Source organism: Aythya fuligula, chromosome 4, assembly GCF_009819795.1.
Source record: "Aythya fuligula isolate bAytFul2 chromosome 4, bAytFul2.pri, whole genome shotgun sequence".
NCBI classification, from domain to species: Eukaryota; Metazoa; Chordata; class Aves; order Anseriformes; family Anatidae; genus Aythya; species Aythya fuligula.
In genome coordinates, this window is record NC_045562.1 from 45,970,973 (window position 1) to 45,994,006 (window position 23,034).

The 23,034-nt window shown below is 42.2% G+C and overlaps 1 protein-coding gene across 1 annotated transcript in view; it reads right to left on the bottom strand.

Annotated features, from left to right (window-relative positions):
• Positions 1 to 23,034, bottom strand: part of CFAP299 (cilia and flagella associated protein 299) — a 134,191-nt gene that overhangs the window by 16,049 nt on the left and 95,108 nt on the right. Inside the window, exon 3 of the mRNA XM_032186317.1 lies at positions 13,111 to 13,253. Within this exon, the coding sequence (XP_032042208.1) occupies positions 13,111 to 13,253 (143 nt within the window). The remainder of the gene's footprint in view (positions 1 to 13,110; positions 13,254 to 23,034) is intronic.

The following is a 23,034-nucleotide window of genomic DNA, read 5'->3' on the forward strand; positions in this document are numbered from 1 at the left end:
TTGATAATACAAAGAGATTGATATTTATAATTTTTGTCCCATGTTTATCACTTTTCCATTTTTCAATAAACACTCTAAAGGCCAGAGTGGATTGGTTTTGCACCATTCAGAGAACAGGAGTGAATCCCATCTCCTGTGAGTCCTCCAACACCAAGATGCTTTCACGTTTGGAAAAGACTGCAATTCTAAGAGAAAGAAAATCAAAAATGAAACAACCTTGGTCTCTGTCAGGTCGAGGACAAAGCTCCAGCAAGAGCAGCCTCAAATGCTGCTTACAAGTCTGCACCTAACATGCACAAAACTCTCCTCTTTGCCTTTTTGACCAAAGCATTTTTCTTCCTTTATAAAAGAATATTCAGAATGGCCTTTTTGCAAATCTGGGAAGTTCTCTCTCACGTGGAAGCAATGCAAGAAGTCTCATGCAAGTATTTGTTGTTCCACAGCATAAAAACAGACAGCAAAGTCTTTTCTGTAATTCACAAAAGAACACATCCATAAAGTTCCTTGAGAGCTACAGTAAGATTATTTTGTTTTTAACTAACCGGTAGGTAACGACATTCGTAAGGCTGCAAGAAAACACAAAAACTGTCATCCAACACAAAAGGGGATTAAGCAACAAGGAGAATAGCCAAAAGGTTACAATGATGTTGCATTCTCCTGCCAAGCAGAACAGGCAGCTACGTTACAAACTGTGATAGACAAAAGAGAGAGACCAGAACTTGGCAAAACAATGATTAAAAAAAAAAAAAAAAAAAAAAAAAAAGAAAAAGTTTTCAAGGAACATCTCTCTTTGAAGACAGTATATGTGGGGTGTACACATGGAAAAAAAAAAAGATTAATTGTTCCCTAAAACACCGCAATAGCACAATGGTTTTACAGTGGAAAAATTTGATTTATAGCAGATTAATTACCTTCTAGCAGTTTAAAATTAAAAAGGATAGATAAGTTGTTCCCCTCCTTAATGTTTTGAGCTAGATTCTCAAATATTATGATTTATAACTGATGTAATCATTGTTTTTCCACATCTGCTCTGCGGAGTTGAATATCTTAGAGTACTGGAATTATGTTTGTGCTGCATATAGAACAGAATATTGTCATGTCCAACAGCAAGAAAAAGGATTACTCTCAACTGCAGTTTGACAATACATTCAGGTTCCTATGCACTCAACCAGATCTATATGCTACCACAGCTCCTGCCTCTTACACATGTTTTAAGAATTTTTACCAGTCCTCTTCAAGACAGAATTTCACAAGTCCAGTGCACAAAGAAATCCATGCTATGCTTCACTTTTTTTTTTGTTCTGTAAAACTTTCATTTTACAATAACCACTGCCACACGCATCTCTTGACGTGCATGCCTTTCCAGGCATGTATCCATATTTAAATGCAAATGCAAGCATAGTGGAAAATCACCGTACAATTACAGACAGAATCCTACCAACACCCACCCACTGAACACACGCAAAGGCTCTCAGGGGAAACTGCAGGCGCCCTGGCTAATTGCAGCCCGGAGCAGCAGCAGCCTCAGCTGACTGCAACCAAACCCTGTCCCAGCCCCAAGTGTCCCCATGTCCCACTGCTGGCTCAAGGATGTCCCTGTTCCCCTGCCTGCTGATTAGGGAAGGGACTTCCATGGCTAAGGCCCCCACCACAGTGCTCTGCCCGTCCTTCCCTGTCTGTCCACAGGGTCATCGTAGGCAATGCCCGTGAGACAAATGCAGCAGCGGCACGTGCAGACTGTGCCTCTCCTCTCAAACATGTAGGTCTGAAGCCACACAGGAAATCACAGATCAAAACTAGCACTCCCACCCTTTATCCCTGCCTCGCTACTCATTATCAAGACATTGTCTGCTTACCTGAGAGGTCTGATTAATCATTTGTGGGTTTGCCATATGAAGTATCAATTGTGAAAATTCTGACTTTTCTCTATGAGTTTCAGGCTGAAAACATCAGGATTATATGTTGTAACATCATATGATGTGGGATTGTATGATGTGAGAAATCTTTTGAACGTTCCCTTCCAACAGAATGTGTCTCTCCTTATCTAACTCTACTACGTGTTTTGAGCAGTTTTGATTAGCTCCTGGGAGCATTAAGAACAGAAGAATTACCTTTCCTTCCCCACCTTAACTGCTGGCCCATGTTTCTCCCAGCCCTTCTCCTGCTGTTCTTCAGGAAATATTTTCAGTGTGGTTACAACATGTGTGATCTGCCTGTGCGGAGAAGGCCATAAATCCATATTACCAAATGTTTATCCGAGCTTTTGAACATCTTGGAGAGTGTGGTATCAGTATACCGCAAACCTCAGGGTATACCAGCGCAGGAGAGCGAGCTGGCCAGATACCATGTCATTACAAAGAACATTTTGATCTGGGGATGTAATGAGAAGCAGGTCTGCAGGAAGGTTTCCTCGGTGGCAGCTCCAGTGTGTAGGCGCAGGTGCACTACCCAGACAGAGCGCTGAAACAATGCATTTCTGGCATAGCAAGGACTCCAGCTTGGCTCGACGCTTGCAGCTTTCACATCCAAACCTTGTTACTAGATCAGCCTGGAATGTCATTCTAAATCCATGGTCTCCAGGCATTAATCAAGAAAGGAGGCCGGCAGGAGGGGGGATAGCCTATTTAAGGCTTGTAGTAAGGGAAAAACATGTCCTCCAAAAATGCCGTATCAGTGAAAGGAATTAAGTCACTTTCCTAGCTCGTGGTCATTTTCAGAGACATAATAAATATAACCTGGGGGACCCATACAGTACCTGCAGTTAAGTTGTCATCATGTGCAGATGGATGGTATCTTTGCTATAGCAGTGCATTACATTATTTCCTTAAATTGCTCTCACACTGCAGCCCCTGGAAAAGCACCAAAAGAATTTACTGGGGCTGGGAGACTCAGATTGCACTCAACAAGCCCCAGTGGGCTCACTTGGAAAAAGCATGGGAACTCCCTGCCACTTGGCCATTAAGCCCAGGATAAAAGGGAAGGAGAAAAGCTGTGAGCACTGCGCCGGGCGGCCGCCGCGACCCAAGCCGCAAGCTCTGCAGCCAGGGAGGGCTGCACCGAAAGGACACCGCAGCACCCCTGCTGCGGTTCGGCATCAGGGAGCGCATGAGGGGGCCTTGACCTTGGAGGGTCTGGTTCCCGTGGAAAGCACGATGCAAGGAGGTGTTACAGGGCTTCCCGGGGGAATGACCAGTTCTGAGAGCTCCTGGGAAGCATCTGGGAGAGAGAGGGGAAAAGGAGACAGGGAGATGCCAGGAAATTCAGAGAGCACCAAGACTGGGATGAGATTTAAACAAAACTAAAAAGGAGGACAACAAAGTCAGACACTTCCTACATGGAGGAACAGACAGGAGGTGCACTGGATGATAGAAAAAAATAATAATAAAATAAAAAGCTTGCCACAAAGGACATGACACTCCTTTTAGTGCCCACAGCTCTCTGCATCTGAGGCCTGTTATTCCTCCTTAGAATATCCCCTGCTGGCACAAAGCAAGCTGCCCTGTCTCAAAGCGGATGAGGCCTGAGCACAGCACTCGAGCTTTCTCGTGAAGGCTGGTGGACTCATCAACCAGACTTCCATCTGCTCTCTGTAAACACCGGTGCCTTAGGGATATTTTGAAAATACAGTCACTATTGTGTGCCCTATAAAGATTTTCACAGACATAAATATGGACCCTGTAGTGCAAACAAACAAAAAAAGATTGTTCCCCCCCTTATTTATTTTTTTGAAAGAAATCAACAGACCCACAGAGAAATACAATATTTATCCACACAAATGTCTGCTACAGGCCAGAAATTTGGTTTCTTTACCTTCCCAATACCCCTCGAGAGATAACAGCTTTAAAGCTAAGAAGTGCTGCAATTCAATGGCAAGCCAAGTGGTACAGGCAGTGTGTGCTGCTTTTTATGTATTCCTTTTTAAGAATAGTTGCAGAAGCAAAAAGATTAACTGGCATCTTGCAGGAGAAAAGACAGGTATGTTGCATCTTGGTAATCCAGAAATAAGGGAGAACATAGTGACACTGAACAACAACTTTTAACTGGAAATACTTTTTTGTACGCGATAAAATTACTTGCAGACCTCAGCCGCAGCACAGGAGATAAGTAGGTTCAGTGTAGGGTACTGAGGAATTTTTCAGCCAAATGTTTATTTCAAGACCCTGATTGCTCCGACCTCACCAAGGATGTGGGAAATCCAGTTGCATATCCATCCTTCATCAGATATTTAATTACTGGCATAACTCTGACAGGAGAGCTTGAAAAACGCAGCCGCAAAAGCCAATAATGACTGAGTTATTCGGAGCTCGTTAGGGGTTGTCTCTCCCTGTTCCTTTCCCCCTCTCTTTTTCCCTCCTGAACATTTTAAATACACTAGGTCTTTCCCAAAGCAGAGTTTTGGAAGTTTTAGGGCAAGCTTTTTCCAAGGAGGTAAAATAGGTGCTTCGACAGATCCCCCCTTTGGTATTAGTTCTGGTTCCTGGAGATGACCATTAAGAAATGACCTCAGGTCTCCTAGGCCTAGGCACAGGTATGGGCTGTCCATCACAGGCTGAGGATTCATGCCACTGAGCAGCAGGAGAAACAGTGCTTATGGTGAGACTCAGCAAGCAGCAAGCTGGACTTTGCCCTTGCCAGCCACAAATGCTCAGCTTTACCTACAGCAGCTAGCAGCCCCGGCGATACCTGTTAGTTATTAATGCAGCACAGAAGGGTTTTACCGTACTTTTCACTAGGGCATAGGTGGCAAAGAAAGCACTAAAGAAAGTACAAGTTATTCCTTACAACCACCCATTAAGAAATCTGGACATACCAACTTCAGCCACAGCTATTTCCTTGTCTAACTAAAAGGAAAAAGTGGTTTCTCAGACACCGATGCATGGCAAAAATCACACACTGCCTCATGATCGCTGCATGGTGCTTGGGTTGACATTTACAGGACATCTGGCCGAAAGCACCAGGTTTCCAGAAGAGTACTCACAGAACGTGAAGGCCCAACCTGTTGCTTTGGGTTGGTGAAATGCTGCGCTTCTTTCTGGGCTGCCTGACTCTTCTCCCTCTCCCACTACGCTTCATGTAATCTGCTTTCATGCATAATTTTCCAATAAGCGATACAACTAATGGCACACACAGCAGTTATCTTAAACGCTTCCTAATATTTTACGTGCAAACACATTCAGTAATAATTGCAGCCCCAACAGAGATGCCTTAGTCAGTTTTCCTTCTTACGAAAACATGTAAATGTATTCTTTAAAAGTTTTTCTAATAAGTACCGAAGTGAATGCCTGATCGTGCCCTTTACTCAGGACCTAACCCACCAGCTGTTATTGTTCCTACAATTACTAATTACACCGCTGTCATGCCAGGGAACCCATTCTGGTGGGCACCTTGGAGGGGCCCTTTGAAAGGCAGCCCGAAAGGGCTAGGCACGTTTCCATGCATGAGACGTGGTTGGGTTGCGGCACGCTGGCTGGCAGATTTTAAGCAAACAACGGAACGATTTAGAAGAGCTTGATAAAAACCAGCCCGACAGCACCAGCACATATCTATTGTCAGCATCGCAAAGATTAATTCAGTATCATTTCTGGTCCACATTAAGAGAGAACTGAGGCTTGTGGGAAGATACATGGCTATCTGGTGAGGCAAGATATATGGTATTGGATCTCGTGACCTACAGAGCTCCCTTTGAATGAGTGAATACACAGAGGAGTGCTGCAAGATTGTTCCCTTCATTTTCAGAAAATCAGCAAGAGGCAAAGAGCTATCGTGTTTAGGTCTGATCTCCTTATGCATCTGTCTGTGCATCATAACACTGTCTTCATGCAAGTAAACAGCCGTGAATCATTTCTGCCTCTCAGATTACACACGGAAGCTTTAACCCAAATCACTTTCCAAACAAGCACGTGGCCAATTTTTGTTTTCCAAGTGAGTTTTCCTACTCTTCCCTTCTTTCGGGTGATAGGATGACTGCATGGACAAAGAAAGCAAGACAGCCCTTCCCAACCACTGAAAATTTTTCTTTCCAAGATTTTATTAATTTGCATTTTCCATTTCCTATTTCAAAGGAAAGGTAACCTGCTCAAAGCTGTAAAAAGCCAACCTTTCCCTTAAGAGACTTCATCTTTCTTAAGGGACTAAAATTTCAACTGAAAAAAAAGAAAAAGGGGGAGAAATTAAAAGTGAAAGAAGCAATATTTGGCAATATTTGATGTATTTAAGTATAAGCCAGATGTGGAAGTATATATCTCCAAATTAAACATTTACTGAGTTGGCAGTGATAGAATTTTCTTCTCACACATGCAAACGTCAAGTGTGAATGTAGTCTAATTTATACCTGTGTGTCCACCTGCCACTTGCTACCCAATGCCTCGTATCGCTAAGCAGCAGTTAAGATTTGCCCCCTATACTTCTGCACAGCCCCCTCTCCTCTTGGCACAATAGCATCATTTTATCTCTAAACGGTTTAAGGCTGTGATGAAACATCCTAACTGTGAGACAGCAACATGCATGAATTGGATTCAATGGGGTGACTGGTTTTCTGAAGCCCTGGGAGGAACATAAAGACTACTAAAAGCAACAATAGTTGTAGGTACTGAAAATCTTGGGAAAAAAAATCAGACCATGCAATTTGTGAGTCATAATATAAAGACACAAACATGATGAACACTGTTACACAAGGAAAGGACTCAAGAGTTGCAGATAAACACTGGGGCGAACACTTTTCCCCCATGTGGCTAGAGGGCTCCAGCTGCCATGTCTGTGGTGACGAGTTCATTTTGATTTGGTCTCCCTACTTTCACACCCCTTGCCATTCATTTTCCCATAATATCAACAGCATTTGGCTTAGTATTACCTAGAAAGTGGGCAATCAACACAGAAAGCAGTTGTAACCAAAGAAGTAGATGGGTCTGTAAGAATGAAGTACGGTGACGAAGAGCTGAACCCCCCCCCAATTATCTACTTTTTATGAAGGACAAAACAAAGTATTGCTCTCATCAAATTCTTTAAGATGAGTGTCTCTTTTCTAAGGGATCCAGCAGAATTTATTCTATCAGTCAGCAACGTCCTTACAAAAATGGAATGCCAAAGTGATTTTTTTTTCCAACCTTGAGTTATTTTACACTCTAAAATCACTAGCAGTATGGTAATCCCTGCTAATCAGGGGCCTAATTCTAATCCTTTTTGAGATTGGTGACTGTACATTTTGGAAACTCAGGATGTTTTCACCTGTTTTCCCCAAACAAAATTTGGATTTAACTCGTGGTCAATATCCATGGCACTCAATCATTAGTGACACTAACGAGCTTCTGATTTGCAGGCTTCCAACACTATTGAGAACCTGACATCTTTTGTGTTATCTATGATAGCTGGAGAGTGGCATGCCAAATGCAATGAATGGGGCCAGCAGACATACACCAGGAATGGGTTACCAAAAGGCTTCCCTTTCAGAGCCACCTGAAGTAAAAACACCACGGGGCAATCATAGACATGTCTGACTGTGGATCTTTAAATTCAAGGACAACCTCCTGTTTTATTTGGAAAACAAAACAAAAAGCACCAAAACAAACATACTCAAGCCCTCACCAAGAAAACACCCAAATAAATACAGCCTGTTTTCCTCCTGTATCCATTCAACATCCTGCTCCCCAAAGGTGGAAGGATATGCACAAGAAGAGGTGTCACCAAGGACAGTGCCCACTACCTGCTGTATGTGACCTGCTCCTAACTCAAGCTGCTTTAATCAATCATTTTGCAGGCAGCCTGAGACTGCAGCCTCAGAGCACGTCCTGGCTGGGGAGAAACAACAGCCAGCGGCATCAGGCTGTATTCTGGGATTACCACAGCCCCTGCATGCAGGTCCCCAACTGGGGTGCAGCAGGAGTTTGGCTCTGCCTTGCCACCTGCTCCCCAAGGCAGGAGAAGCTTTAAACATCTTCTGCCTGGCACCACAGGACTGCCCATGGTGGAAGGTGTGAAGTGCACCTCCCTCCCTCTCCGCTCTTGCCAGGGTAAGAAGGGTTGAAGCTGCACTCCTCTGTAAACTGCACTCAGATCTGTGGGGTATGGCAGCGAAGGGAGACGTTGCCTCATGCCCCGTGCTTGGGAACGTCTTGCTGGCCATGATCTGGCTTACAGGTCTTTACAGATTAACAGATGGTATCTTGGTATATACCTGACAATAAAATGGGAGGGAATTCCAACCCCAGCTAATGTTTGGCTGCCAAATGCTACGCCTACTCGTAGCCAAAACAGACCACAGTTGAACTGCAAGAAAAGAAGGGCAGAAGCTGATGGGATGGTTCTTGCCAATAGCAAAGAACAACACGCCGTGTCTGAAAGTACCGGTGTGTCATGATGCACTCCTATCGCAGGCGAGGTGTATCACCACAAAGCCCTGAATGCCGGACCTCCCAGGCTCAGGCTGGTGCGTGCTGGGGCCAAAACCAAACAAGTTTCACTTCTGATGAGATAAGTAAGTGATTTCAGACCATTACTTCAGGGAAAAATCTAGGACCCTTGTTCTACAATAAATGGCTCCTTACTCGGATCTGTTTTAGAAAAGACTGAGTGAACTAGCAAGAAGAAATGAAAACACTGCAACCACAAGCTAGACGTGAAGATAAAACACTAGAGAATACAGTACCATACATACCATATTTATCACACCGCCACAGAAAATTAACAAAAACCCAGGGCAGAAGTTCACACAAAATCAGAATAGCACAACTCTACTGCAAGACATGAATTTCATCCTCCTTCACAAACAGAACTGAGAGGGATGCTCAAAGTACAGTTGAACAGACAAAAGGCAGCTCAAACTTTGTCTTTTGCTGTGCTTCTTCATTCAGCAGACTTTTTTTGGTACTGTTCCATGGAGCGAACATTCTCCATTTTCTTTGAACAAATTGTATTACACTTGTTTCTCATCAGATTACATAAATTAGCTGAGAAGGAATGGATTCAATTACAGTGCAGATTCCAGACCTCTTAAGAACTTACTGCCTAACACATTCCTTTCATTTAATAAACTGGAACCAAATGAGGATTATATCATATAAATAATACTCCCTTGATAGGGCAATGCAATAAAATGGCAAAAATACTCGGAGGAACCACGTAGATCAAATACAAGAGCCTCTGATATTACCCACCGGATTTAAAATATGAACCTCACATAAACCTAATTGTTCAGTATTTTTAAGCTGTATTGCGAGCAAGAACCTGATTCAGGGGATACCTAAGACTGAGCTTAATATCTTCTGACAGTTAATATCTTCTGACAGCATCAAACAGCTAATTAAAAAACGTGTTGCAGCAAAGTATTGATTTCTGTATTTAAAAGATAATTTGATAGCTTTGCACAAGGTACTAGCCTCTCCTGCAAAATCCAAGATTTACATGTCAATCTCCCAAGTGACTAAAAGTAAATACAACCAAGAGCAAGGGCTTTGGAAAGGTCTGAGTGAGGCAATTTCCCAAACTGAATCATTCTTTAAGAAGGAAGGCAGCATTTTGGAACAACTTAAGCTGATACAATGAATTTAGGAACAACCCTTCTCAACTGAAACACTCATCCATTCTTTCAGCTTGGGAAATAAATGTGCCCTCTACACTAGGACATTTTTATATCTGCCTAAATGTGTAAGTATCTGGGGAAGGAAAATGTGATGAAAAGAGCTAGATTTGAAGCTCGTTAAGAGACTCAAAGGCTGAGGTCACAGAGTATGCATACAGTCAAATTATCTCCATCCACAAACAGCATCTGACACATTTTGAAGAAGCATGGAGGAAAATAAAGAGGCAGAGGAACAAGGCTGCCAAGACAAGAATAACCATTAAATGTACAATTAGCTGCAAGAAAATTCTTTATAGATCATTGAAGAATGGCTGAAGACAGTTTTGATGACAGCCTATGTAATCACAGCTTGTCTAACCCTAAAGCTGTATTTAATCTGGCATACAAGTACAAATACAGCACCCAGCAGGTGAAGTTCCAATTTAGACTTATAGCAAGAAACAAGACATATTTATCTATTCAGTAAAAAGTTTTACAGGGGACATGGTAAATTCTCTGCCAACAGGAATTTTTAAATCATAACCATATACCTTTCTAAACTAGGTGTCAATTATCCAGCTATGTAGTGTATTCAAGACTTGCTAAACTTTATGGCATAAGTTCTGCAGGAGACCAGCTTGCAGAGTCCTTGCAGTTCTTCCTGGGCTTAAAATCTAGAAAACTTTAGACTGAGAAGAATTATAGGCTGTGCAATACACCGAATGGATAATGCAGAACATATCAGTCACACAACAAAATATAAAGTCTGTTAACTAAAAAACAATATTCCAACCAGAAAGAAAAGATTATAGAGAAGGCATGGGAATAGAAGGCACTGTTTGTGAAGAAATTTTTACCATTTTGCTTCAGAGAATGCATGCAAATTTAGGCCCTTCTCTGTTGCTGTGGTTTGGAAAACAATCCAAACTTTTTATTTAAATTTTAGAGGGATCCAGGTTGGCATGCACTTTCATTACTATTACCACGGACAGCCTTGCATTTCAAAGCCTAGGTCAAAAATTGACCAATTTTTATATGGCATGCACAACACAGGCTAACAAACGAGAATAGCCTGCAGCATAGAGCTCAAGTTCAGCAAAGTTTAATCTTCTATTTAAACTTTTTCAGGGTCAAGTCAAAGTTAGAGGCCTCCACTTCTTCTGCCCATTGTTCTTCCAAAGGAAGCTGCTGGCCACCTAATGGCTAGGTGGGCCTCAACATACCCACATGGATCCCTGCCTCTGCCTACCATCTTTGTCAATGAGGAATGAACGAGAAACAAGACAATATGCCAGCACCCTCAGCCTGCCCATTTCAGCTTATTTGACACCTCCAGAAAAGCCATCATCAAAATGTGTCTTGTAATACACAAATTACAAATTAGCAGGAGACTTCAGCTTGGTGGCCAGGGAAGGTGGGCCTTTTGTCACATTCTGTACCACCCGCTGGGACCCTCCTGAGTTTGTGGACCTAAGAACTCTCCTCACATGCGTGCTGAACTGTGACAGGCCAGGGGCACTCGTTCACAAGGGTTTGCAAATGTCTCTGACAAGAGCTCTGCACTCATTAGTTGAGTTTACGTCAACTAGGTGGGGAATAGTGCTTAAAGGGAATTCACCTGTTTCAAACTTCTACAGTACCAGCTAAATCTTTTGTCCTGGGCTTCCTGATACCTGTTCTCTGTCTGGCTGATAACATTCACAATGATAATCACAAGAGACATGGCAGGAAAAAAGGTCCTACTCTGAAGATACTGAACTGGTGCAAAATGGGATGCTCAACAACACCTGTGAGCTACAGAAATGCATATCACTGTTTGAGATGTTCTCTGACAGGGCGAGGCCTGTATGAAAAGCCATGTGTAGGATGCATCTAGAATCACATTGTCTAACCATAAAGGTTTTTTCTTTGGCCAGTGTACCAATGTGCCAACACGTCGTGATCTGTGGGTATACTTATATGTAGAGTTACACATTTGTATATGAACCTTGTTAACTAGGTTTCATACATTCATATCAATATATAAATTAAACAAAGTGGTCTTCCTGGCAATGTGCATGCTTTATCTGAACTTCCCTCTACCTTCAACTGGTAAATTCAGATGCAGTTTTCCACATGTTATATATAAGGCTGTTCAACTAGAATATAAGTTATGCCTTAACCTCCCCACCCCCAGCACACGCTTTATTTTTTTTTTTTAACAGTAAAGTAAAATGAAGCTATATTCTACCCTTAGAGGGAATGAAAATACAAAACTGTCTATGAAGAGTTTGTAGTAGTTTTGACACAAGGGAGGAAAAAAGAGGTTGAAGCTTATATCAAAAGAGACTTTTTCAATATAGAATAAACAGGACTAAGCACAGCTCCTGGATATCACTGACATCTCTTTTTGCGTATGGTGATAACTTAAAATGCTTATTTATGAGCCTCTAATAATATCCTAATATGTAGACAGGTCATAACATGCAAAGCAGACACAACGGTGTGTTCACTCTTGTTCTTAACTCGGTTATGAACACCAACCGACTGTTCATCTCTGTGATTTAGAAGTGTAAAATTTGGAATTTTGCTTCACATCTCAGGCAATGCTGAGAAATTTGTGTGCTTCTTTGCCTCATTACTGACATCTGCTGTACTTTAAATGAATGGCACAACCTCACCAATCCACTTGTTCCCTCCAACACTCTATCCTGAACACCAGAATTTGACTTGAACAGCATGCGCAGTGATTTGCATTGCTTCCAAAGAAATAATTTGCATTACAGAAAACCACTCTCAGAAATTTGAGAAAATGCAGTAATTCCTTCGTACTGGGCACCTTTTCACCAGGAGATAAGTAACAGCATATGGCATGGCAGCGAGCTGTTCACAGGTCTTACATTCTAGCACATGGGAAGAGAAGACTTCCATACTAATTCACAGCACCAGCTGAAATTTTTACGATTTCTTCCCCCGTTGCCAATGACACCTGCTGCCTCACACACAGCTTTGGTGCCCAGGCCCCAGGCAGACCTCAGCTTTGCCACACCTCTTAAAATTGGCCTTCACGTACAGACGCATGCAAGCATCTCTCACGCGTATATCTCTTGGCACAATGTCACAGGATATATCTTAAAGAAAATATATTCTTCTGTTTAACAGCTTACTGATGGACTTTATCACTGATCATAGGCAACACCACCATAAGACTTGTGCACGTGACCCGCTTTCAAAGCGAAGCATCCTCCCAAAGACCTCATGGAGAGCGGGGAAAGCTAGAGATGGCTACTGCCACATCTCAAGAAGTATGCTCTTACCCATTAAAGCACATCACTATTTATAGGCTCCTCAGGGTACTGAAAGATGCAGAGACAGGCAATGGCTGTATCGTCCTTTTTAAGTTTTATTCTCTGAACTAAACAAATCTGACAGTATCCTTCCTTTAAGCTGTTCTCTATAACTGATTCTGATCCAGTGCAAAACACTTTCACAGGCTCTCTTCTCACCCAAAATCATTTAAATCTCTCTCTTTCTCTCGCCTAAAAGCAAGTAAGTGGAAACAAAGTCAAGACAAATACCTCAAATCTGTTTTCCGAGGCAAAAGTCTCTTCTTTCCACTGAAGTAAGCTTCAAAATCATCTGTTGTCAGTCTGTATGCATAGTCGATGTATGCAGACACCTCCTGGTGATGAGAATTATAGTCACGAATGTAGATTATGGACTGAAAAATACAAAGAAGGCCACAAATGAAGGGTGGAGACATACATATGCATTCAGATTTCTGTGTAAAAACACTTAGAAATGATATAAATATTTTCAGTTTCACCTGGGCCAGACTTCTGTTGAGACACTCCTGTTACAACATATTATGGCATATTCTTAAGAGAAGCCAAGCAGTGTTGAAATAAAAATAAACAGAGATGCAGTATCATGCAATGTGCCCTTGTGTGTTCCCAGTGCCTTCTGCTGCCACTCTGTGAGGGTGAAGATTTTCCATAGGTCCCTGGGCCACATCTGCCAGCCCTATGCAGGCAACCCTAACACAGCTGAATGCCACAGGACACCTACTTTTCAGCAACAGAACTGAACGAAGGGTGTTTTTGTGTGACCACACTTCGGTGCTACTGTGCATGCCCTAATTACAGGATCAAAGCAGGTGAGAATGGTACTTATTTTGGGTTGTGACTCTACAGCCATGAAAAGGCTTTGCTTATTCAACTTAATATTCACAATGGATTTGTAGCTTTTCAGAAAGACAACAGACTGGAAACAGGTTACCACACATACACCTCTCCCACGGTATGATCAGGGAACAGAGCAGATCCCGTCAGCCCCCTCTCCTGCAAGACCACGCCTGTGCCGTTTCACTCTTGACAACTGATGAGTAGCAGAGCAAAAATGTGAGCATTCAAATACATGCAAACAAACAGCGCTGCAAAATCCATGCCTAGAAATACAGCCAACCAAAGCAGGATGGCTACAAGTAGGAGAACACAAAAAGAACAGATTTACCAGTCATAAAGTCACGCCTCTGTAAATTACCCAATTAGCTTTTGCACCTACACATGTCACCGCTGAATTAAAGGTGGCAGTAGGGCACCTGGAAGACAGCAACACATTCAGCAGCAGTTCTGGCGTGTTAGGGTCATAACACGTGGAAGAATATAGTACATCGGCTCTCATGCTGCTGCTGAAATGCATGTCACGGGCAGAGGCACTGATGGGACGGCTTTCCACTGGCGGAAAACCTTGTTTCCTATTTTCTCTGCACTCCTTCTGTGCTCCTTTACCTTTTAATTGCATTATTTTCCAGTGAAACTGAGAACAGCTTGGTAGAAGGCAATTCTTCTTTGCACACGTCCACAATGCAAAAAGCAAAGAAATGATAGGATGAGTGCGGACTTGAAAGACAGAAGAGTTCATGCATCCTGGGACCCACATAAGAAAAAGTAAATGCTGAGAGGAAAGGTTAGTAGGTAGGTGTACAATAAAAGTATTTCTTAGCTCTGTGCCTGTTTGTTTTTACTCAGCTGAAATCAGGTGATATTTCTTTTTTGAATACAGGGGAAATGGAAACAATACCACATGGAACTCTTTCAAAAAGCATTCTTTATTTTAACAGCAGCAGATTTCTAGAGTGTAATGGTTTATCTGGCAAGCTGTTGTTATACTAAGACATACTTCCTTTTCCAATTTCACATTTAATTCCATCAAAACATGTGTTACTCATTTTGCAGTTTTGTACCATCGATGTTGTTGATATAAAGAGCCAGAAGAATCTCCTGCAATACATCTGACCATCTTGAAACATGTCTCCTCCCCTATTCTCAGCACGCCCCATTTTGAACAACCAATTTGTGTGTCTGGACAGCCTGGTAAGGACAGAGATAAGGCAATGAGAAAAAAAGACTGTCTACCACACCGCAAGGTGACCGCACGTTGTACCCACGTTTCTGTAACAAAACTAGGGGCATGCTGTACATCTAAAGAACAGGATTCATCATCCTTCAGAAAAGTTAGTTTTATATGAATACCTTGACTTGCATAGTATGATCCAATCATTTGAAGAGCTGACAGATGTTACAGTATTTTTTGCAATATTAAAAACAGGGTTATCTTTCAAGGCTCTTCTGCTTATAAAATTTATCTCCTGAAGTAATGTTCACATATTATCAGCTATAAATCAACACCAAACTACAGGCAAGCATACAGACTATCATCAAAATTGCTTTATGAACTCTAAGAAACCAACCAAAATATCTAAACAAAAATGTTTTATGTTAAAGGTATGCTTTTGAGGCCTCTTTCTTAGAACTAAAGGCCTTTGATCCTTCTCATCCATCAACATGGTTTCTCTTCTTTCCTCATCCATGATTCATTTCTAACCACCTATAAGCATTCATTCATTAAACTATGAATCAGCTTGAATTTTCTTAAGATACTCTAAACTTGTCACGTCACACCTTTTTGCCCCAGAGAAGACTTGCACAAATTCACACTCTTCTCCCAAAATGATAAAGCTCTTAACTTAAAAATAACTCAAAGAGAAAATAAAAAGTAACATTAAATCCATGAAGAGGAAAATCTTCTAAAAGTCATACCGATCCTCTTCTGATTTGTCTCTAACACAACAAGCTAAGTGTGGAGCTTGTGCTTTACATCCATCTGTAAGCTTTCAAGAACATATTGTATGGTGAAAGGTGGAACAGCTTTAATTTAAGATGAGGTTTGAAAGCTACACTTACGTATAGCTTTTGGGCCTAAAAGCAGAACGTGTTTACAACTGGGGTAAACTGACTTATGATTACAACAGTTTGGAACAAATTAGCAACACAGAGTTCCTTTTACTGCTTTTCTGACGAGAAACTAGAGGGGTACAGAAGTGCTGTTTCTAGTTGCACAAAGGACCAAGGAGTTCCTGTAGTTTCAATGGGCTGGGGAGCAGACCTAATGCTGCCTTCAGCACTAGCACACAGGTGGGACTTTGCTCAAAGCCACACAGTTGTGCCTAATTCAGCCATAAATTTGGCTGGCAAGAGCCTGCACATCCCTACAGGAAACAATCAGTGCTACTGATGCTTTTGAGAGAGCCACAGATAATTCTGGACACAGATAATGCTGGACACGAATGAAACCTGCATTTCACTAGTGAGGAAATGCACATGAGGGCATGTTCCTTTGCCATATGCAAGGGGGACACAAACCAATGGATTCAGAAAGCTTTGTCAGTATTCAGGGACTGTGACTCTGCCAGGAGAACAAACAATACATATTTCCTTCCGAAATTTAGGCATGTCTCAAAAATGTTGCCACTCCACATAGAGTGAGTTCAGATGTTACACTCCCTCCAGTGCTGATGCTGGAAGAGGCAGCGGGAGAAGGGCTACTGGAAAGGCTCTGACAGCTGCCTCTCACCAGCGAGGGTTTTACCATGGAAAGGGAAATGCAATTTGCATCCTGCATATCTAAGTTCAAGGAGATTGTAAGAAAAAAAGCTCTGACCTTTTTCAGGTGACATGAAGAGAAGTCTAAACCCATAGAAAAGGGAGATGCAATATTTACAGAGGATAAGTATAAATCTCTCCATACATTTATATAAATATACTTGTAATAATTTTCCATATTCATTTATTATACTTCATACATGTATATAAATATAACCCTCTCCCTGGTAGAGATGCTGAGGAGGTAGACAAAGTTCAGGATTGGGAAACCATGATTTGGAACAAAATAGCACCTTACATTTCTTTGCTTATCCTTTTTGCTTCTATCTTCAGTTGTGTATTTTTACACTAAACAAATACTCTGTGATGCCAATGCTCTGATTATTCCAAAACCTCTTGCATCTGCTGCTTCCTATTGACAAAGGCTGAAAATTCACAAGGCTAATTCACTTGGCTATGCTAAATACAGGGCCACATTCTTCAGGAGCATAGGTATGTGATCCTTGGAAAAGGCTAATACCAACTTGTCATATTTCAAACCAGTTTAACAAACAAACAAACAACAAGCCACTGTGAATAACCAGTTCATTCAAGTATTTATTGATCTTTTCAACTACATGGACCATTTTTCCAATGCTATCTCCAATTAGGAGATAGCATTGGAAATTGGGGAACTGATTCCAGTTCCCCTGGCCTGAAATCAGGTCCTGTGCTGCCAGTTCAAAGCACTGCAAGTAGAGCCATTAGATGGGGATAAAGATGTAATTAAAATCTACTTCTGGGTATTTCAAGCACAGGCGGAAACTCCAAGTAGTACAAATCCTACAGTGTTTAATTTTCAGTTCCATGTCTGTTCGTTTCCCCCCAAATTCTAGAGACTCAGTTCATTTCAATAATTCTTTTGGATTTTTTTTCTGTACCAAACCTAAACTACAAAACTTTTGCAAGTTGTACACTGTGGTACACACTGCTTCCTATAAATCCGTATACTGACAACTATTGCACGTACTGGGCAGGCCGCCTTGCTCATGGCACGCACCTGATTAATCACAAAGATCCTCTCCAGCCTCCTGCACACACTTTAATTTGAATAGCACCCTCAGGGCTGTTTCATCCAACTCATTTAAACCAATGAAACAGAACTGTGTGATCTTTGTGTCATGCTCCAGGTTCATGAAAGAAAAAAGGAAGAATAGAAAAACTGTCCAGGCAAGAAAAATAAAAGAAAAATTTCCTTTGGCTGCCATATCGATAAACACTGGGGACTCAATTCTCACATACATTAATATCATTACATACTGTTCAGGGAGTATAAAAGCATTTCGAAAAAGGCACAGACTACATTTACCCCTTGCTTACAGTTGGCTTATGCTTTGCTAGCACTCGTGTGGTTAAGAGTCAGGCCCACAACTGTGATGACTTCTGTGCCGAGTTTTTCTGGGTTTTGAAGCATGTTCTTCAAACTGCTTCAAAAGCTACTGAAATGTTCTGGTTAAAAGGCAGGATCATGCAGCCATGAAGGCCTTCTGCCTTTGTCTCTAGAGGAAACAAACTGCTCCATGCAGAATTTCCATGCAAAATCTGAGAAAATATTGTATGCTTGGGTCCAGTACCATTTGCAAGTTTTCAAGTTATAAGAAAAAAAATAATAAAAAAACACCTGCCAATGATTCATTCCTATATACATTACTTCATGCACTGGAACGTGTCTCCTGAAACTGGTTTTGATTCCCAGCAAGACTTCATCATGGACACCGAAATGCCAGGACTTGCCCATTATTTGGGGTATATTTATATGCACTAGGAGACAGGTTCAATGTTCAGAAAAGACAGCACACCTGCTTCCACTGACATCTGCGAGCACTGATCAGACTTGCAGGGTCTGAGGAGAGTTTGTTTGCATTTTTTCCTACCTTGTAAACACTGCCAGTAAGAATTACATTCCTCAGACTAGGCTAAATCTTGGCTCTTTAAGATGTTCCAAACCTGAAGGATTATTTCTCCCTGGTTAGAACATCAGGCTGGGACCTGTGAGGAACAGGTACGAGTACCTGCCCCGGACTGCCATGCTGCAGGGACAGTCCAACCTGTGGTCTCAGTCCACTTTTAAGTAATGCTGCATATCAAAGAAGAGCTGAAAACCTCCTGAAAAGGGCCTCACCCCTGTGAGCGCTGCCCATGGACAAGAAAGCTGTCCATCACTGTTTTAAAGGTGAAGCAGCAAACGAGCTCTTTGTGCTAGCAAAGGTTATAGAAAGCGCCAACACTGTTCAGAAGACCAACTAAATTCCCAAGGAGGGGAGAAAAACGACAGGCAATTTTTAGGAATTAGAGCTAAAAGACAGACATTGGTTATCTTACAAGAACTTTTAGCTCTCCCTAAACCTTTCCTGTGTCCTTAAGGCAGAACACTGCTGCTCTTTAAGAGAACATTTTAATACAAGCTTTCTTTAAGCACTTCTCTAGCACATCCTAAAGGCTAACAACAGCAGGTTTCTAACTGCATCCCAGGGCTTTGCTGGCCTGGGACCTACAAGATGGCAAATTAAATGGAGCGTGCCATGATTCACCTTACTTTGGAACTTTTGCAATACAAATCCACTCACGCTGGAGTTCAATGTAGCTGAGCAGACAGAATATGTGGGAATATAAAGAGACCAGCCTGCTGTCTGGTGAAACAGTCTTGTAAGTGCTTTAAAAGCACGCCAACCTGAAGGTAGCTGACGGGAAAGTAAAGACAGACAATATTTAGGAGTCAATTACTAAGCCACTGAGGAAGCACTTTTCATGGGGACAATATAACAGGTGGGGACCCAGGGGCCCGAGCACAATTAGGCTGGAGGGGACAGGCATAAAACACATTACCAGTTAAAATATATTTTTAACGAGCAGCAATTTATTTTTGTTGTATCGTGTTTGGCCTTATTTGCCACCCGCAGATCATGTTACGTCTAATAGAAATACCAGCGGGCAACAGTAGTCGGAGAAAGGACCTCACCTCTGTATCTTTAAAACAGATGCTATTCTCATTTCTGCTTTGCAAGTAGGAATAAATTGCTGACCTGGTCTCTGGGCCAGCCGGGAGTGAAAACAGTGTAAAACATAAGCTTGTAGGTTGGGACTTTATCTCTTGCACAATTTGATTTTGGGTGGAGAGAAAGGGAGGGGGACTAGCGCAGAAATGTGTTTTCCTTTTAGCAGAGACATTGAGCCACCCCTAAAGCAAGCCTAGAATGTGCTGTGTGCACATTCCCACGTTTTCAGCTGGGAATACCATTGTCTTGCTGATGCTAATTTTGAAACGTTTCTAGAGCTTGCAATACATCTGAAATTACTTCAGTTTCCTTCTCCACTGCTCAAACACACCAAGCAGACTTTTGGAATACATGCACCTTTTACCTACCTGTTCCTGCAAAGAAAAAAATGTGCTTAAGAGAAAGCACTGAATCACAGCAGCCTTTAGTCTGCTTTCTCCTCATCTACCTAAAACAAGCATGATGTAGACTAAAGGTGAAAGTAAATAAATAAATAAATAAATAAGAAGTGATTTTAACAGACAGTCAATTGTCCTGGGACACCAGGACATGCAAAAGTACTCTTTGATATTTTATTTTGTTAGCAGAAACACTCAGACAACAACTTAGCTGTAATTGAAAGCAACTTGTACTCTACCTTGTGTCAAATGACAAAACTCTTGTGGTTCACAGGGACCTATTTCATACTGGTGTTGCAGGAGTAAGACAGAGAGCAGGCCCTACAGATGGCTAAAATTATTACTCAATACTGCAATTCTCAGACACAGTTTAGCTTTCACTGAGGGAAGCAGAAGACCACTATGCTGAAGGATTTCAGGTTTTTATTAGCAACCACCTGTATTCTGTGCATTTACATGCCAGGTGAAAGGTACCAGAGGCAGTACTTGGGATTTTCAGTGCCAAGACACCTGGTAAAGATCCTGAGAATGGGGCTGCTCAAGTCTAGATGCAACCCCAGCTCTCTGCACACAGCCTGCACTATTTTTCAGAGCTTAGCAGCCAGAGGACATCTTAAAAAAAAAAAAAAAAAAAAGAAGTAAAAAAAAAGGCCAACTTCTTATGATATTTAATTAGGAACTGAGGTCAGAAAAACACGGTTCTCCGTCTCAAGGGATGACTTCTTTGAGATGTTCAGACTGTGAGTGCTTAATATTTTCCCTTGGTACAAGTAGGCACCACCAGATTTATGCTCCGATAGCAAGCCTTGTCCACTGTCATCATTCTGCCAGCAGTAGCACTGCAGAGACAGCCAGAAGAGGGGCAGATCAGCAGTTGTGCTGCCCGAGGTGACTGTACTTTTACCTGGAAATGACCATGCTCTTGGAGGTGTACCCGAATTCTTGCATATGCAGGGTCCCACGAACCACGCTGCCGGGCACGCGGTACCACTGCACGGCAGGCGCTCGGACACGAGCCAACAGCCCCACTACAAAGTCTGCCTTGTTCCACAGCTCGCCGCGTTTCCCTCGTGTGCTTCTGGGCATATTTCAGAAACGCAGGCAGCGAGACGCATACACACACAATAACCTAACCAACGTTTTTTGAACCTGAGAAGCAGTGTTTGTGGGAAAGAATGGCTGGCCAAGAAGCAGATGTTCCAGCTTTCAACTCTTCAGAAAAAAAGAAGAAAAAAAAAAAAAGAGAGAGAAAAATCTGGTTACCCTTCAGAAGAAGAAATGTTTGCTATGTATGTGAAACATGTGCTTCCCAGTCCCTTACTGTTAAGTGCTCAGCAGCTGCTCCAACTGGAAGAAGCTCTGTGGACTGTGAATTTGCTTATCTATGTAAACAGGGTGTTGCCTCGGTTTGAAAACAATATTCTGGCTGAGAACAGGCTGCTGAGAGTGTGAGTTTAGATTAATTCTCTTAGCATTAAAATAAAGGAGCTTATTAAAACCAGAAATGCATGCTGAACCTAAAATTTGCCCAGACACGGCAAAAACACCAGCTCTAGCAGTGAGAAGGTTGCCACAGCTTTTGGGTTCAGCAAGTGCAGAACAATGCTTTTCCTGAAACAGGAGCACGAGCTCTCTGGTCAGCTGCTGCAGGTATTCTCGGAGCAGAATGGAGAGATACAAGGAGCAACAGAAAGAGAAGTAGAAAGGCAGTTGTGTATATGTAATAGGTGGAAAAAAAAAAAAAGGAAAAGAAAAGGAAAGCCAGTGCAGGACACTCCCATTCCACCTAAATTTATGTGTGTGTATGGGGGGGGAATGCTTTTAAATTGAAACGTATTGTAAAAGAGAACTGCAGGTATTTCACGAAACTCTTTTGGGGAAGCAAGTTTCTCTTTACAACTACTGAAGAACTACAAACCTCTCGGTAAATTCAGAAAACAAAAAAACAAAACAAAAAAAAATAATGAATCAGCCCACAAAGAGAGAGCTGAGAGAAGAAAACGCACGTTTCAGAACTGCTCACGCTCTCTTGAACACAGACCGTGTTGAACCACATTCTCCACCGAGGTGCTGGCTGCTTTGGAGAAAAGCACAGCTTCACCAAGCCTCACCGTACTCCACAGCAGGACAATGCATATCACCAGTCCAAGACCTGAACGATCCTACAGGAGGTGGAAAGGTTTTGTTCCAAACCTTTCCTTGCAGGGGAAAGGTTCGGAACCAAAGATTTGCAACAACAGGGAAAATTTGAAAAAGGAGCCTTTGTTGATCAAAACCTTCTACAATGTTTCATCGTTTTCAAAATAGCAGCCTTTAAAATCATTTTGGTAAATCAAACTGCCTTGAAGGTGATTCCCTAATGGTATCTACCAAAATTCCTGGACAGTCTCTCTGTTTTCTCAGTATTGGCCCCATAGCTGAGATTTGCTTGCAATGAACTTTCACCAGCTCTTCTTTTCCTCAGCTCAATGCCTTTTTTCCCTACAGCATTTCAGTGCCAATGTTCAGTTTAATATTGAAACAAATGTGAAGGAGAAAGGCACCATGACCTTTGCTTCTTGTTTCACTTAAAATACATCAGCTTAGAATGTGTTCAATAGCCACATCTTTTATTGTCAGTAGCAAGTAATCGCCTTTTGCATGTCAAGAATCATATTATATGCACACACTCCAGATTGCCAGTACAGCTAATGCAGCATCGTAACAGTAACAGTGATCTGGAGTCTCAAGCAACCCCAACAGAAAAAAAAAAGTCTCAGCTTGACGGCCACTGGAAGAAAGCCTGGCTGACTTGTGCCACCCAAATTTTCTTGAAGTTGTATGAGAAGTGTCCTTACTCCTGCGCCTGAAGCAATCTCCTACCAAACATGTACAAGCGCCAGACCTACAAGCACTCCATCCAACCCTAACAAGGACGCACAAAGGCAAAAACCTCACTTGTTGCAGGGGATTTGCTGCCTGATGGTAAAAGCAGTGATACGGTCCTGGGAAAGCTCTGTCCTCGGGTCACAAAAGCAGAAAACACTCAGACTAAAGTCCCTCAAAATCTCTTCCTGTCTCTGGAGGGACCAGCAACAGAGGCCTGGGAAAATGCGGAAGAAGAGGGCAGGTGTGTAACGCTGCTT